Here is a 15,685-nt window from a genome sequence, read left to right as displayed (position 1 = left end):
TTTTTTACTCTTCATTACAAACGCTGCCTTAACCCTGCGAGATACATCGAAATAATTAACTAATTTTACACCATAAAAATGTTGGTAGCTTTTAAGGTCGACTCATATTCACCATTTTTTTCGTAGCCAAAGTAGCCAAGTGTCTGAAGCCGCATGTCTAAAGAAAGTTGTATGTCATAACAATGTCACTGTCAATAAAAGTCAAATTCACGTGTTGCTTTGTGAATGCAAAACACGCGGCCGGTTCGCGGTCTCATATCTAAATAATATTTTACTATTGGTTCTAAGAACATTATTCGTGGTTCGCCGGAATGATAAGATGTCGGCGGGCAACATGTTGGAGGCACTTAAAGCCATAGGTGCGGAAACCAAAACAAGTGAATTAATAAAAACGTGTAACGAACTCCAGGTTAGTAATTTAATTTATTAGTAATCTTCATTCCGTTTCAATGTAACAAAGGTCTTAGTGTAAATAAAGCTGACTAAATACACATTTATCTAAAAAAATATAAATGTCTGATGAACATTATATCGTCAAATAAACCCTTCAAATAAATTTTGCGCTTAAGCTTTTTTAACTTCACGATTCCATAGAAAAAGTAATTTCTAATACAATGAAGATATTTTGGTCAGTGGGTCTTCTAAGGGATGAATCCTTAGAAGTGCCTTAAATATTATATTTATTTCAAAATGTTTTTTATTCTGGTGTAATAACAGCAGCTTCATATTTACTATAGTTTCTATTTTTTTAATACTGTATGCTATACAAATTTTAACTGAGTCAAGTCTCAAGTTACTGGGACATCAGTTTTAAAAATATTACTGATAATATATTAGATAAAACATATTATGTTTTTATTTTTTATTAACCATATTATATTAAATTGAAGATACAAACAAAGTTCTATATAATTACTGAATGATATCACCTTGCAACTGCTATGTATTTATATAGATTTGTTAGATATAATATATTATGACTTACCATCTCTTGCTGGGGTCTGGCCTTGCGATAATATGCTAATTAATTTGTTTACTGTGCAGAATGTTATGATATCAGTGTTACTTGAATACCATATGTTTATTCAAAATGTGAGCTCTGAATTATAGTTTTTTTTGTTTATTTACAGTATAGTAACAGTTACTACACTAAAAATCTAACTGCAACTAAAGTTCCTTCAAAGAGTCTATTTTTATCAGATAACCATTCTAAGACAAATAATCATCATCATCATCTCAGCCTATCGCCGTCCACTGCTGAACGTAGGCCTCCCCCAAAGACAAATAATAATGTAATAATATTAAGATGTTTAAATTCACTTAAGTGCTTTTTCTTCTTTTGTTACAGAAATCAATAAACTCCAATAAATTCGATATTCAAGCTGCTATAAAGAAATTATCAGACTTTATTCTAAAAGTTGATGATGCAATACTTTTCAAGAAGTATCTATCAAATGTATTGCTTGCATTAGTATCTGCAAGAATCCCATTAAAACCAGTATTTTCTAATTTGGACTCGGACACATGCACTGACAATGAAAAGACCAGTCATATTGAATACTCTGTGGTTTTGTCAGCATTGAGTGATCATCCTGATATTTTACAGTAAGTATAATTTCTATAGACTTACTGCATTCCATTGGTTACATGTGGCTCAGGATATAGAAACCTGGCAAGATTTTGGGAAACCTTTGCCCAGCTGTGGGACACAGTGGGCTGCATGAAAAAAGTGCAATTGTTAATAATAGCTATCTTTATTTCTTTCTCTCTTCATGCAAACATCTTATGCATATTTTTCTCTATTCAAAACATAACTCAAATTAAGCAATTTATTTTTAGGTATGCCTTAAAATACCTAGAAATCAATCAAGTACCACCATTTGAGGTATTCATTCACCATGAGGACTCATACAATGTGGCTCCAAAGAAGCGAAGACTCATTGACTGCCGACAGAAGATTACTGACAAACAGATAGTACTGTGCTCCTATGCCTTGCTCAGCAAACTCCCAAATGAATTGTCTGCTAAATGGGACTGGACTAAGTTTGTTAGTAGTTTTAGTGGCCATGAGGATCCAGAAGTCAGATGGTAAGTTACACTTTTTCTCTCAATGCTCTGATGAAACATATGACTCTGAATTATATAAATTGTATAGGTTTTGTAAGATGCTAGTCTTACTATTTGATTCTCTGTTGCCAAGTGAAATGGGTTGAGGATGTCAGATTGGCAGTTATTCTATTGAAAGTAGTATAAATCTAAAATAAATCTGGTAAAATTGGCCAACTTGAGACAGGTTTAACAGAAATATTTAATTATGACCATAATATGATTGTTAAATCCAAGTCTATTGCAGACATTGTAATGGAGTATTTTTTACCTTTGAGTTTATCTGATCTTGACTAAGTTTTTGTGCTATTTAAGTTTCAAAGTCATACCTAAGTCTTCATAAAAACTTTTAAAGCAAGATGTCGATTCTAATAAACTCACTTAGGCATATATTTTGGTACTTAACAGTAAGTTTTTACCTACAGGATGGTCAAAGAATGCATGGCGATAGTAACAAACATGACAGAAGCTCAATCGAAGAAACTTTCGAATATTCTGGAAATACCTGACCAGGACTGTTTACAAAGCATAGAGAAAAGTAAAACTGAATCTATTCACACCATGGAAGTGATCAAAAGTGATCTTAATCCAGACAATATTGTGAACATTGATGGCATATTGCTACCAATTTATGAGAAAAGTAATGTTCAGAAAGGCATTTTAGTTCCAGTGAAATCTACTGTTAATAACTTGAGGAGTTTAGCTTTGGCTGTTGCATCAGGTTTGTAAATATTTTTCTTCACCATCATATTCTGCTTATTTATTTGGCTTTTGTGCCTCACACTGTCATACAATATGCTCACTTTTCATGTTTGTAGCTTCACGACTTAGAGCTACAAGTCTATTCCACCAATCCAATATTATAACTTTAAGATATGTACACCCTTTGTTTTCTTCCTTACACACATTCAAAATTGTCTGCTTTTTCATTACGATTTCTTATACAAAGAAATGAAAATATAATTCCTTGATCTTCAAAACAGCCTTTATATCTCTAAAACCTTGTCTAAAAATGGAACTTTTCACAGGTCAGGCCCTAAGTCTCATGGGTCCCGTCGGCTCCGGCAAAACGTCTCTCGTAGAACATTTAGCGTGCATCACTGGTCGTAAAGGTGCCGCCTTCAAGAAGGTGCAACTAGGAGACCAGACTGATTCCCGCATGTTGCTCGGTTCCCACCAATGTACCGACATTCCTGGAGAATTTGTGTGGAGCCCTGGTGTTTTAACTGAGGTAATAAGTTACTTAATATAGCCTAGTATAAAAGTGTAGACGTAAATAAGCTGTTTATTTGTACTTTTGTCGTGATTGTCTGTTCTAAACGTTGGTTTTTAAAACTACTGATGCTAATTTTAAATCTTGCTGGCACATTAAAAAAAACGAAAATAAACGACTCTGGTGGATAGCCTAAATAAAATTAAAACCTAGCTTCTAACTGACGCGTAAACCATTGACCGACTTAATAATGCTTCTTGGTTAGTATAATGTGGTGAATTCAACTTCGCACATGTTATAAAATGTTTGCATATTAAAATTTCTATACTAAATGATATGTTTGAACAGTTTGCTTATCTGTAGGCCGTCTTTGTTTGCAATTTAAATTTGGATGACCTTCAAAAGATATTAAATTGACTGTGTATGCATTGTTTCGTTCCGCTATTGCAGTTTGTAGCGTAGTAAAAATACGACCTTGTGTTTAATGCGAAAGTATGTGAAATGTATTGCTTTTGCATAATTTAATGATGACATATTAATTACAGGCTGTACAAAATGGACATTGGCTTTTATTAGAAGATATAGATTGCGCGGCTTTGGATGTGGCATCGACTCTTAGCTCCCTCTTAGAAAGAAACACCCTGTGTGTGCCGGGCTATCGCGATTCCTTGCCTGTCACACCTGGCTTTCAACTATTCGTTACACAACGGTAAGTAACAACAGCACAAATAAAATGAAACCTTATTTAAACGTAATAGAGTTCAATTTTATTTACTTGTTTCAGAACTTTGACTACCAATTATGGCTTTCAAAAGAAGATGTCCAGTTCAAGTACTTTACTTCAGAAGCACTTGACACAGATTAATGTAGAGCCACTGTCGAGGTCAGAACTCGCAGAGGTCATTCAAACCCTCTATCCACCATTAACAACTATCTGCCCGAGAATGATCGAGGTTTTTATGATGTTTTCTGTGGGTAGTCATGATACCTCCTTACAGACCACTGAAGCAGTTAAAAGTGATCAAGAAAAGAACCTCATTCTCTTAAGAGGATCAAGATTGATTTCTACAAGAGACTTGCTAAAATGGTGTTCTAGATCTGTTGTCGGGTTTAACGTGTCTAGTCCAGAATCCGCATTGAAAGTCCTACAGGACGCTTTGGACATTTTTACTTGTTCCGTCTCATCTCCGGAGCATAGATTGGAGTTAGCCAAAAAGGTTGGGTTATGTCTTGGTATCGTAGAAACCAAATCTGAGTTTTATTGTAAACACTACAAGCCAAATGTTTCCCTAAAACCTGACTTCCTAGAAGTCGGTCGTTCGAAAGTACCAAGGGTAGAAAAGAGCTTGGAAACCATCGATTTTGATAACAAGCAAACTGTGTTCTCGTTTACTCGACAGTCAGCTTGTTTATTAGAAAGGATAGCTTGTTGTGTTACTTCAAACGAGCCAGTATTGCTCGTAGGTGAAACTGGTACGGGGAAAACCTCATCTGTCCAATATTTGGCGAGACAAACGGGACATAAACTCGTAGTCGTCAACATGAACCAACAGTCCGACTCAGCCGACTTACTAGGTGGATACAAACCCGTCGACTTGAAATTCGTAATCCGTCCCATTCGACTCCAATTCGAAGAGCTCTTCCGAAGTTATTATAACACTGAAAAGAACAAAAAGTTTCTGGGGCATATAGAAACTTGTTACGAAACAGAAAATTGGACCGCTTTAGTTGCGTTAATGAAACAGAGTCATAAAGCGGCAGTTAGCAGACTGATGGCAGAAAAAAAAGAAGTCATTCTCAAAAAGTGGTTATCTTTTGGTTATAAATTAACTAAATTGGATCAACAAATAAAGGCAGCATCGAAACTGACTTTCGCGTTTATCGAAGGCTCTCTAGTCAAAGCAATGCAGGAAGGACACTGGGTTTTATTGGACGAAATTAATTTAGCGTCTGCTGAAATTTTGGAGTGCTTAGCTGGTCTTCTAGAAGACAAGAGTGAAACTATAGATTTGTTAGAAAAGGGTGATAAGGTTCCTATAAAAAGGCACCCTGATTTTACGTTATTTGCGTGTATGAATCCTGCCACAGATGTCGGTAAGAAGGACTTGCCTGCAGGCCTCAGGAATCGGTTCACAGAATTCTTTATCGACGAGTTGACGGAGCGAAATGATTTAATGTTGCTCATTGGAGACTATTTATACCATATGAATCTTAGTGGTGCTATTTTAGAAGCTATATACAGCTTCTATGCCAGTATAAAGAAAGAAGCTAAGTTGAACCTTGTGGATGGATCAGGTAATATAGTCTTTATCTATTAAACTTATAGTTGAAAGTCGCTCAAACTTGTTTTGTAAATTATTCGTATTTTTCAGGGAATACGCCCCATTATTCTTTGAGAACGCTATGCAGAGCGTTAACGGCCGCTGCTAAAGCTAAATGTGGGACTGTATCAAGATCTTTGTTTGAAGCATTTTGTCTATCTTTCCTTACACAGTTAGATAGCTCTTCACATCCTAAAGTAGAAGCTATGATTGCCAAGTATGTGTAAATAATGACATCGTTTTTTTATCAGTATTTAAATAGGCAAGATTTTAATATCTTTTTTATTTGCAGGGCGGTAATTGGCAAGAAAAACGTAAAATCTGTATTAAACCAACTCATTCCGGAACCCCAAGTTTTTGGTCAAAATTACTTACTTTTCGAAGGACATTGGATCCCTCAAGGAAAACTCGAAATAGTAATACCAGAAGGATATATCCTCACACCAACTGTAAAGAAGAATCTTCGTGATATTGCTAGAATAATATCACTCGGTCGATTACCGATTCTACTACAAGGTGACACGTCAGTAGGTAAAACCTCTCTTATTACGTACATAGCCAAAGCATCGGGTAACTATTGTGTCAGAATAAACAATCACGAACACACAGATCTCCAAGAATACATAGGGTCTTATGCCACAGACTCCAGTGGCAAACTAGTCTTCAAAGAAGGTGTTCTAGTCGAAGCTATGAGGAAAGGCTACTGGATCATACTTGATGAGCTCAACCTAGCACCAAGTGATGTGTTAGAAGCTCTGAACAGAGTACTGGATGACAATAGGGAACTATTCATCCCGGAAACTCAGCAGGTTGTTAGAGCAGATCCCAATTTCATGTTGTTTGCCACTCAGAACCCGCCAGGATTGTACGGCGGTAGGAAAATGTTGTCGAGAGCTTTTAGAAATAGGTTCGTCGAGTTACATTTCGACGAAATACCAAAGAAGGAACTCGAGACAATTTTACACCAAAGATGTCACGTTCCTCCAGCTTACAGTAAAAAAATGATCGCTGTTATGGCTGACCTACAAATCAGACGTCGTGGCTCAGCCGCTGTACAAGGCAAAGACGGTTTCATCACTCTTCGTGATTTATTCAGGTGGGGACAGAGGTACAAGAATGTATCAAAAGATTCGTTAACCTCTGACAAATTTTACGACTGGGATCAGCATATAGCTGATGAAGGATACCTCATTTTGGCTGGTAAGGTTCGACAGACAGACGAACGAAGTATTATAGAAGAAGTAATAGAAAAACATATAAAGAGGAAAGTTATTCCTGACAATTTGTTCAGTCTAAATCCAGCTACGTCACCTGTAACTAAACCTATATTAGAGACGATTTTAAATAACCAGCTTGAAGAATTTTCTCATGTAGTATGGACTTACAATATGAGGAGATTGGCAGTTTTAATCGCCAAATCTTTCAGCTTCGATGAACCAGTACTATTAGTGGGAGAAACAGGGTGTGGCAAAACAACGATATGCCAAGTGCTAGCTGCCTTAAAAAAACGACAACTGCTATCAGTTAATTGTCATATGCACACTGAAAGTTCTGACTTCTTAGGAGGGCTTCGTCCTGTAAGACATTACAAAAATGATGGAAGGCTGTTCGAATGGGTTGATGGTCCTCTAATTAAGGCTATGGAAACTGGTAATATGTTTCTGGCTGACGAGATATCGCTAGCAGACGACAGTGTATTAGAAAGAATGAACTCTTTGCTAGAACCAGAAAGACAGCTAGTCTTAGCAGAAAGAGGAATGGAAGAAAATAGAGATATTGTTGTTATTACAGCTGATAAGAATTTCCATTTTATTGGAACTATGAATCCTGGTGGAGATTTCGGTAAGAAGGAACTGTCCCCAGCTTTGCGAAATCGATTTACAGAAATTTGGTGCGACAGTGTCACATCTAGAGAAGACTTATTAAAAGTTCTAGAGAAGAGTGTTAACAAGGGCGTCTCGTTAGGTAATCAGGAGGATGGCAGCTCAGGAATTGGAACATCAATTCTGAACTTCACCGATTGGTTGAAGAACTCTGAAGTGACGAACAAATTCCCATTCAGTATACGTGACTTACTTTCATGGGTCCACTTTATTAATATAACTGTGTCCAAACAACTTTTGGACACTCCCGAAGCGTATGTACACGGTGCTTGCATGACCTTCTTAGATTGCTTCGGCACAGCCCTAACGGGCCATGTAGAAACAGAAACACTGGTCCTATTAAGAAAAAATGCAATTAACTTTTTGTTGAACCAAATCAGTGCTGTTGGTAATGAATATACTGAGAGTTTGACAGAAATGCTAAGCAGTAAACAAACTCAATTTGTCGCCGAATGTGGTCCAGACAAGTTTGGCATCAAACCTTTTTACGTAGAAGTTGGTGAAAATGTTAATATAACTGATGAAGACCAGGCATTTACCTTCACGGCACCTACGACGGGAGCAAATACATTGAGACTGTTGCGTGGTATGCAACTGAATAAAGCAATATTGTTAGAGGGAAACCCTGGGGTTGGAAAAACGAGTTTAGTGACTGCATTAGCCAAGTCTTCGGGTCATAAAGTTGTTAGGATCAATTTGAGTGATCAAACGGTAAGCATTTCACAAGCCCTGCTATATAAATATTCGTGAATTATGTGAGTTTAATGACTGTTTGTGTTTTCAGGATATAACAGACTTGTTCGGAACAGACTTACCTACAGAAGATGGATCATTCACATTTAAAGAAGGAGCATTTCTGAGCGCTCTTCAAAATGGTGACTGGATTCTTTTAGACGAACTCAATTTAGCGCCTCAACCAGTTCTAGAAGGTCTCAACGCGTGTTTGGACCACAGAGGAGAGGTATTCATTCCAGAGTTAGGTAGAACTTTTAAAGTAAAAGAGCAAACGAAATTGTTCGCTTGTCAAAATCCGTTAAAACAAGGCGGCGCTCGACGCGGCCTCCCTATATCATTCCTAAACAGATTCACTCAAGTATACATCGATACATTGACTAAAGAAGACTTGATATACATCGTGGAGTCACAGTACCCGACCATACCAAAAGATATTGCGTACAGAATAGTACAGTTCAATTGCAAAGTTGCTTACGAAGTGACAGAGATTCAGTCTTGGGGCCATAGGGGTGCGCCTTGGGAAATGAACCTTAGGGACATACAGAGATGGTGCGAAGCCCTAATTAAAGACCAGGAAGAAGGCAAGTCTTTATGTCCTGGTAAATTCGTCGATATGCTTTATGTTAATCGTATGAGAACGGAAGAGGATAAAGCTAAGATGACTCAGACTTATGATGAAATATTCCTCCCTGAATTCCCGAGAAGCGACAGTACTCCTCAATTCGACGTAAACGATAAAGAAATTATTATTGGAGACGTTGTATTGGAAAGAAATGCTGAAAAGGGATTCAAAAACCGTAGAGCTGTTGAAACTAATTTACTAGTATTACGTAATCACCTGCCAACATTAAAAGCGTTAGCGCAAAGCATCAAGATGAACTGGCTGTCCATTTTAGTTGGATCCTCAGCTACGGGAAAAAGTTGTATAGTGCAAGTCCTCGCTGATTTGACTGGCAATGAACTTCAAGTTGTACCAGTGACGTCAGCAATGGATGTTTCTGACTTACTTGGAGGTTTTGAACAAGTAGATTTTAATAGAAACCTTGAAAGCTTATTTGATAAAATTGAGACCTTAACCATACAGACTGTTAGAAAAATATGGTTGAACCAAAAGAACGAAGATTGGAAGTCGAATCAGTTACTAAGTGAATTGTATCAATACAAATCATTCCAGTCAGTTTCAAATGAGGTTTCGAAAGATAATATGGATAAATTCAAGGAAAAAGTCCAGTTTCTTCTCAACCATTGCGACGTACTACTCAAAAACAACGAGCCATTTGACACCATATCCACATTGTTACAAAGAGTAGTGAGTAGTTTGAACAAGTTGTTGAACAAAATTTCAAACCTCACTTCAGTGAATGCCGGAGGAAAGTTTGAATATATAGACTCTTTGCTCGTCAAAACTATGATTGAAGGGTCCTGGCTGCTTCTAGACAATGTCAACCTCACTACTGCGGCAGTTCTCGATAGATTGAACGGGTTATTGGAGCCAAACGGAGTTTTAAGTATACCAGAAAGGGGGGACGTGAGTGAAATCAGACCGCACCCGAATTTCCGAGTATTCTTCACTATGGATCCGAAGTATGGCGAGATATCGAGGGCTATGAGGAATCGAGGTGTGGAAATATCGCTTCTAAGACCAGACAATATGCAGAACTTGCGTTTATCTGACACTGAGAATTCCTTGGACTTGGCGGCTCTGCTGTCTTCGTGTGGACTGCCCTGTGAATACCTTGAGATTACCATCAAATGTCATGAGTTGATGCAATCATTTATACAAGGTATGTATGTATTTATATACAATTTTTTTTTCTCATGATGTTGTGGATATAAAACAAATTATAATGTTAAAAAATCGATTAGATAAGAACCAATGATCTTAACTCCCATTACAATATTTATTTGCCTTTCTACAGAAAGACAATATTGAGTATTATAGATACCTATTGCTACTGCAAATCCTTCTCATATTTTTTCTTTCTCAACCAGCTTGATAAATGATCAATCAATTTGGCAAAGAACTACTTTTAATCGCCTTACGTAAAAACTGTCCTCGTTACGCACTACACTCTCTAATCTAAATTTTTTTCTTTTCCAGTGTTCGACCCACCTGCAATTTCACATTTACTACAAGCCGCACATTTAACAAGCCAGCAAATTGTCCGTGGAATTTCAACAACTACGGCCTTCGTAAACAGTTTCTCTGATGTATACATCAAGCCACGGTGTGGCGGCGACTTTGCCTCCGACATCAGAGCTTCACTTGCCGAAATGAAAAACTCCATGCTTAAAGTCTTGGAAAAGCTAATGGAAGGAGAAAAACACAGCAATAAAGATGTAGCCAAACCAACTACATCACATACTCTGACTGTTAAAGGTTTATGCTCAAATTCGTCGGTAGAACTCGCTAAACAAATTGCTTATATCGCCTCTCAAGAAACTACTGGCAAAGACTCCTCCAACTTACACATCCTCTTTAGTCTGAGTTCTGTGTATCAAAAAGTCCCGCCATACCTTTGCCAAGCTGTCTACACCATTATCAAAGACACTTTGAGTAGAGACAAGAGTAAAGAAGTTAAATTGGCTCAGAAACTAAATGAAACAGCTTATGAATTTTACAAAGAGTATGTAGATTTGCAGTCTTACAAAAGATATTATCCGGAATCAAACAATTTAGATGACGAAGTCGTACATATATGTAATACGGAAGGATTGCTATTGCTAAACGGTCTAATGGACGCGTATCTACATGCCACAATACCTACAAATAACTTCTCCGTACTAGATTATTCAGCAGCTGTTTTATCCGGTACATTGACAGATGATTTCGTGGAATATCCTATTCTGAAATACTGTCAGAAATATGTTGAAAAAGTCAATGAGTTTATTGAAGGAGCTATTGAAAGAGCTCAAGACTCCTTGGATGACCAAACTGCTTGTAATGTCACACAACTCTTAAACTGGCGCAATAGATTCGTGAAGTTATCTAACGAGGCGATATTTGCACCAAATCAAGGAAAAAGACGACATATATTAAGGGAAGATATTATCCCATTGCTTTACGCTCACAGTAAATGGCTGCAAAAACATCTGATCCAGTTACTATGCAAGCTTTTACCTCAAAATGAAAATATAATCAAAGAGTTCAACACAGCAATTAAAAGTATAATACTCAACAGTGATCAAGAGAATACGGAAATGACTAAATTGAGCAAGAAAATGAGGAAAATGTACAGTCAACCGAAATTGTTTGTTGACCAAGAAGAATATGATATATCATGTGAAAAGACTAAAGTATACAACAAATTGACTCTAGATATGAACCAGCCAATTTCGAAACAAATGAACAAGCTATCTGTTAACAATTATGCTGTTACTGATATGCAGTTAGCTTTAGACGTACCAGATAAAGAAAAAATGGTTTTAATACAAGAGAATATCTTGAAACTTATAGACAGCAAAGAGGTTGACAAATTAAACCCTCAAGTCAAATTACTTCCTATAATATCATATGTAGTGCAAAGAATTCTAACGATACTACAAAGGGAGTTTTTGGAGGCGGTTTCTCAATTGTCGAAGGAAGATAAAGTTGTCAAGTTTGATTCAACAGAAGTCTTGTACAGTTTGGTACAAATAGGCAAAGTGATCAACGGTTTTCCACCTGCGCTATTGAATTTAATGGAAGTTTTGCTGAAATTACAAGAGAATAGTCAACAGAATCTTAGTGACCGGTAAGTTTATAAAGTTATTTTGGTGGATCGAATTAGTTCATAATTTTTTCAGAGGAAACTTCAAAATTTTGAGCCCAATATTGTAAAAAATACAAAGTAGTCCTCTTTTAATGGTGGATCTTATTGATGTAAATTTTTCAACATTATAAATGAAGTTTTAATCCATTTTGTAATAGTAGAGAATGGTCCCTCAATAATATTTTGAAAATATAGAATATCGAACCCTTTTCAGAATATCGTCTCTCCCAGTAAAGTTCTGGGACGAATACTACAAAGCCGTAGTATACGCTCCTGCCTTCTACCCCACGCCGTTCTTGACACCACTCAATGTGGAAAGTGAAGAGTCGGTTGAAGAAATTCCTGTCAACAGCAAGAGACTATCCAAGAATGTCCCACTACTGCCATACTACTTGCAGAAGTTTACTGTGTCCGCTAATAATACCGGTAAGTACAGCAAAAAGCGTAGCCAAAACAACGGAAAAGCTAATTAATTATTTCTGACCCTATTTTAATGGTGATAAAGTCGTTTATGCTAGAAACCTACATAATATGCCTTTTTGTAGATTCCAAACTGGTGCTTGCTTATGAAGCGGTATCAATGGAAGATCGTGCTGACTACTCAGTGCAACTAGGTACAATACAAAATATTCTATGGAAGAATATTGCTACACTGGATTCGTCAGTTTCCTTAAAATTGTACGTATATATCTTCTAAATTATTCTATAAATATTATTCTAAGTCGTTCTGAAGTTTGAAATGCTGACCGTTCTTTACTTTCAGATTATCAGACGCCAAATTCGAAATGAAGAAATTTGAGCAACTCGTTCATTACCTACACTCAACACTTACTCAAACAAACGGAAAATCATTTGAAGAACTCTCCCTACAAACGATACAAATGCTGCAGACTTACTTAAAACAAGACTCCTTTGTCGACACTCTAGCTCTAGCTAACAACATTTACAAAGAACTCAAAGTATTAATCGAAAACATAAATGACGTCACGAAAGTAAAGATTTTGACGTCACAGCTCTCTTTGCTTACCAGTCTTTTAGTCATTAAAGTGATGTCAGAAATGAACCAAATAGATCATGTGGAAAAATACCGTTTAAAAGTCAAATATATTCAAGAGGATATAGAAATGTTTGAGGCATTACTGGGTGCATATTACTTCCATGGGCTGGTCTCAGGCAGCATTAACGGTAGAGGGACTATTTCGAAACCATCGCAAGTACCAATAAATGTTATGAGGAATAGTGAGTTAAATGATACTGGATTGGGCAAGGTGCATCCACATTGCGGTGTTATAATGGAACTAAGAGAAACGACTGCTGAAAGGATCACTAAATACAAATTAGGGAATACTTTTAGACCAGCCGAGCCGTCTTACAACAGTTTTGTCAAAGTGAGTATAACTGTATTGCCCTTTATTACATACCCAAAAAAAGAAAGAAACTATCTTTAATGTTCCTTATAAGAAAATACCTTTTTCAAGCATTGATAGCCCAATTATTTTACCCGATTCTTTAGTACATATTTGGATGTTTCTGATTCTACTTTTATCATTTTCAGGACTGCAAACACTTTACAAAATCAGTTCTATCGCCAAAGACGACTAAAGATCTGGCTTCCAACCTCATATCAGCGTGTAACAACTTATACGACAACTTCAAAAGCAACTCTATAACCAAATCCGTGTTACTAAGGGGTCAAACAGTAGCCAAAGAGACTTCCTCCTGGTTATATTCAGTCAACGCCTTCTACAAGAAGATAGAAATATACTCAGACGCATTCCCAGACTTGGCAAAGCCTTTACAAAGTTCAATCTCCCAACTTGTCTACAGTTTCACCTCTTTAAGTGATTTAATTCGGGAACTGATTATCAAAATCGAACAAGGCCCGATGCTCAAGGAGGTTGTGACACATTTGATGGTATACCCTAATAGCGTACCAAGTAGAATGAATAAAGAGGTTTATATGAACCGATTCGTTACACCAAAGTTCGTAAGTCTGTTGAACAGAAATATCCTTGCGGCGAATAATGAACTGTTTACTGCAGAGTTGGAGAATATTCAGTAAGTATTATTGTAATGTTTTTTCTTTTTTAAATAGCAGTCCTCATGAATTCATATATGAATGAAATATTTACAAGGGTAACATGATTGTATCGTCATATGGCAAAAATAATGTCCTATCAATACATATCTGTAATTCAGTAAACTCTAGCGTTTATAAAAGTGACATTTATTTACATTAGAATGTTCAAAGAAAACTCGTCTTTATACCATCCGCTAAAATACCAATTTATGGAAAACTAAAATGTTAATTAATATTGTATTTGTTACAGAGTCCTAAAAATGAACTTGTCAGAACTGCAAATGCAATGCACAGCGTTGGATAAAATCGATAAAATGACAATGGACACAGTGTTGTTGACGCTGAACTCTTTGGTGAAGACCTGGGAGCAGCAACAGAGAGATATCGAGAAGAGGAAACAGGACGACGATGCGTTATATGTTACGAAGTAAGCTAATATATTAGTTATAAATTTGTAAATATATACTGCGATATGTCCATCTCAGTGCCTAGTTCATACTTGCTTAGAAGAGGTTGTTATTAAGAGTTTCATAGGAGACACCAGTGTTGTGGACGATGCCTTTATTTAACATTGGCTCATTTTGAGCTATAATAAACCGTGATGAAATCTTCCTTTTAGACCTTAGACTGGCCAATCAAATTACTTTAAATAAACAAAGGATATCTTTTAGGTTTTTTTTTGTCCTAAGATCGAATTTATGTTGCGTAAATGATTAACGCTAATCCTACATTTTAGATCAAAATGCGAGGACGAGGATGAAGATGCACTAGCCTTGTTAGAAATGCAAGAAATGTTCCCTTCATACTCCGACCAAGACTTCGCAGAATTCAAACCCGCTACTTTAGAGCAAAAACTGGTTAAACCTCAAACAACGGAAAAGAAACCAATGTTCCTAATTTCGTCGGAAGATGTCTCGCTCGTATACAAATGGCATTCGAGCTTAGTACGCAATATGACGTCAGCGGAATGGCTACCCGCCCGAAAGAAGTTGGTCGGTAATGACGTGACCAGTGCCTTCTTGCAGAGGTATCTCACATTTAGTCGGGTTATAGATAACTCTTGGGAGGCTTTGGATGCGGAATTCGAAGGAACTATTTCGCCCAGTTTGATGGTTTTGATATCGCAGATCAAAGCTAAGGTCGATGGGAATGGTAGGTTATGTTGATTATTATTATTAGTTAATATTACAATATAGAGAATCGTGGAAGGATTTGGGGGAGGCCAGCCCAGCCAGGCAAGAGAAAAAAAAATTACAAAGCTTGTATTTGTAGCGCGCTTGTTTTTTTTAACTAACTTCAAATCAGACATTTTAATAAAAGATTTCATAGATAACGATGGATATACAACAATTATGTTAAAGTGTATATAAAAAATACATGTTTCTTAATAATGTTTCAGAATCGTCAAGTAAGGTGGACTTCTACCGCTTGCCTTGGGTATCGGAGACGAGACAATGTGTGCCACTACTACATAGGGTAAAGGAAAGCACTAATGAACTGCTTGATCAATGGCCAGACTTCCCTACACTAAAAGAGGTAAATAACTTAAAATAAATTAGGTTAACCAATTCCTATAATAAAATTTAATATAATTT

The 15,685-nt window shown here is 36.7% G+C and overlaps 1 protein-coding gene across 2 annotated transcripts in view; it reads left to right on the top strand.

The window, feature by feature from the left end:
* The first annotated feature begins 137 nt into the window (after positions 1–137).
* The window catches only part of LOC113494871 (midasin), a 30,476-nt gene continuing 14,928 nt past the window's right edge, over positions 138–15,685 (top strand). For both annotated transcript variants that reach the window (XM_026873387.1, XM_026873378.1), the window contains exons 1-18: positions 138–409; positions 1,349–1,605; positions 1,840–2,088; positions 2,532–2,827; positions 3,135–3,337; positions 3,865–4,028; positions 4,104–5,614; positions 5,692–5,857; positions 5,933–8,234; positions 8,308–10,042; positions 10,360–11,992; positions 12,225–12,436; positions 12,556–12,688; positions 12,774–13,398; positions 13,566–14,068; positions 14,341–14,517; positions 14,827–15,242; positions 15,490–15,626. In XM_026873387.1, coding sequence (XP_026729188.1) covers positions 320–409; positions 1,349–1,605; positions 1,840–2,088; positions 2,532–2,827; positions 3,135–3,337; positions 3,865–4,028; positions 4,104–5,614; positions 5,692–5,857; positions 5,933–8,234; positions 8,308–10,042; positions 10,360–11,992; positions 12,225–12,436; positions 12,556–12,688; positions 12,774–13,398; positions 13,566–14,068; positions 14,341–14,517; positions 14,827–15,242; positions 15,490–15,626 — 10,809 coding nt within the window. In that variant the 5' untranslated portion in view covers positions 138–319. The remainder of the gene's footprint in view (positions 410–1,348; positions 1,606–1,839; positions 2,089–2,531; positions 2,828–3,134; positions 3,338–3,864; positions 4,029–4,103; positions 5,615–5,691; positions 5,858–5,932; positions 8,235–8,307; positions 10,043–10,359; positions 11,993–12,224; positions 12,437–12,555; positions 12,689–12,773; positions 13,399–13,565; positions 14,069–14,340; positions 14,518–14,826; positions 15,243–15,489; positions 15,627–15,685) is intronic.

This window comes from Trichoplusia ni, chromosome 1 (genome assembly GCF_003590095.1).
Source record: "Trichoplusia ni isolate ovarian cell line Hi5 chromosome 1, tn1, whole genome shotgun sequence".
Classification (NCBI taxonomy): domain Eukaryota; kingdom Metazoa; phylum Arthropoda; class Insecta; order Lepidoptera; family Noctuidae; genus Trichoplusia; species Trichoplusia ni.
Note: the sequence above shows the minus strand (reverse complement) of the source record. Positions and strands in the feature narration are given on the sequence as shown.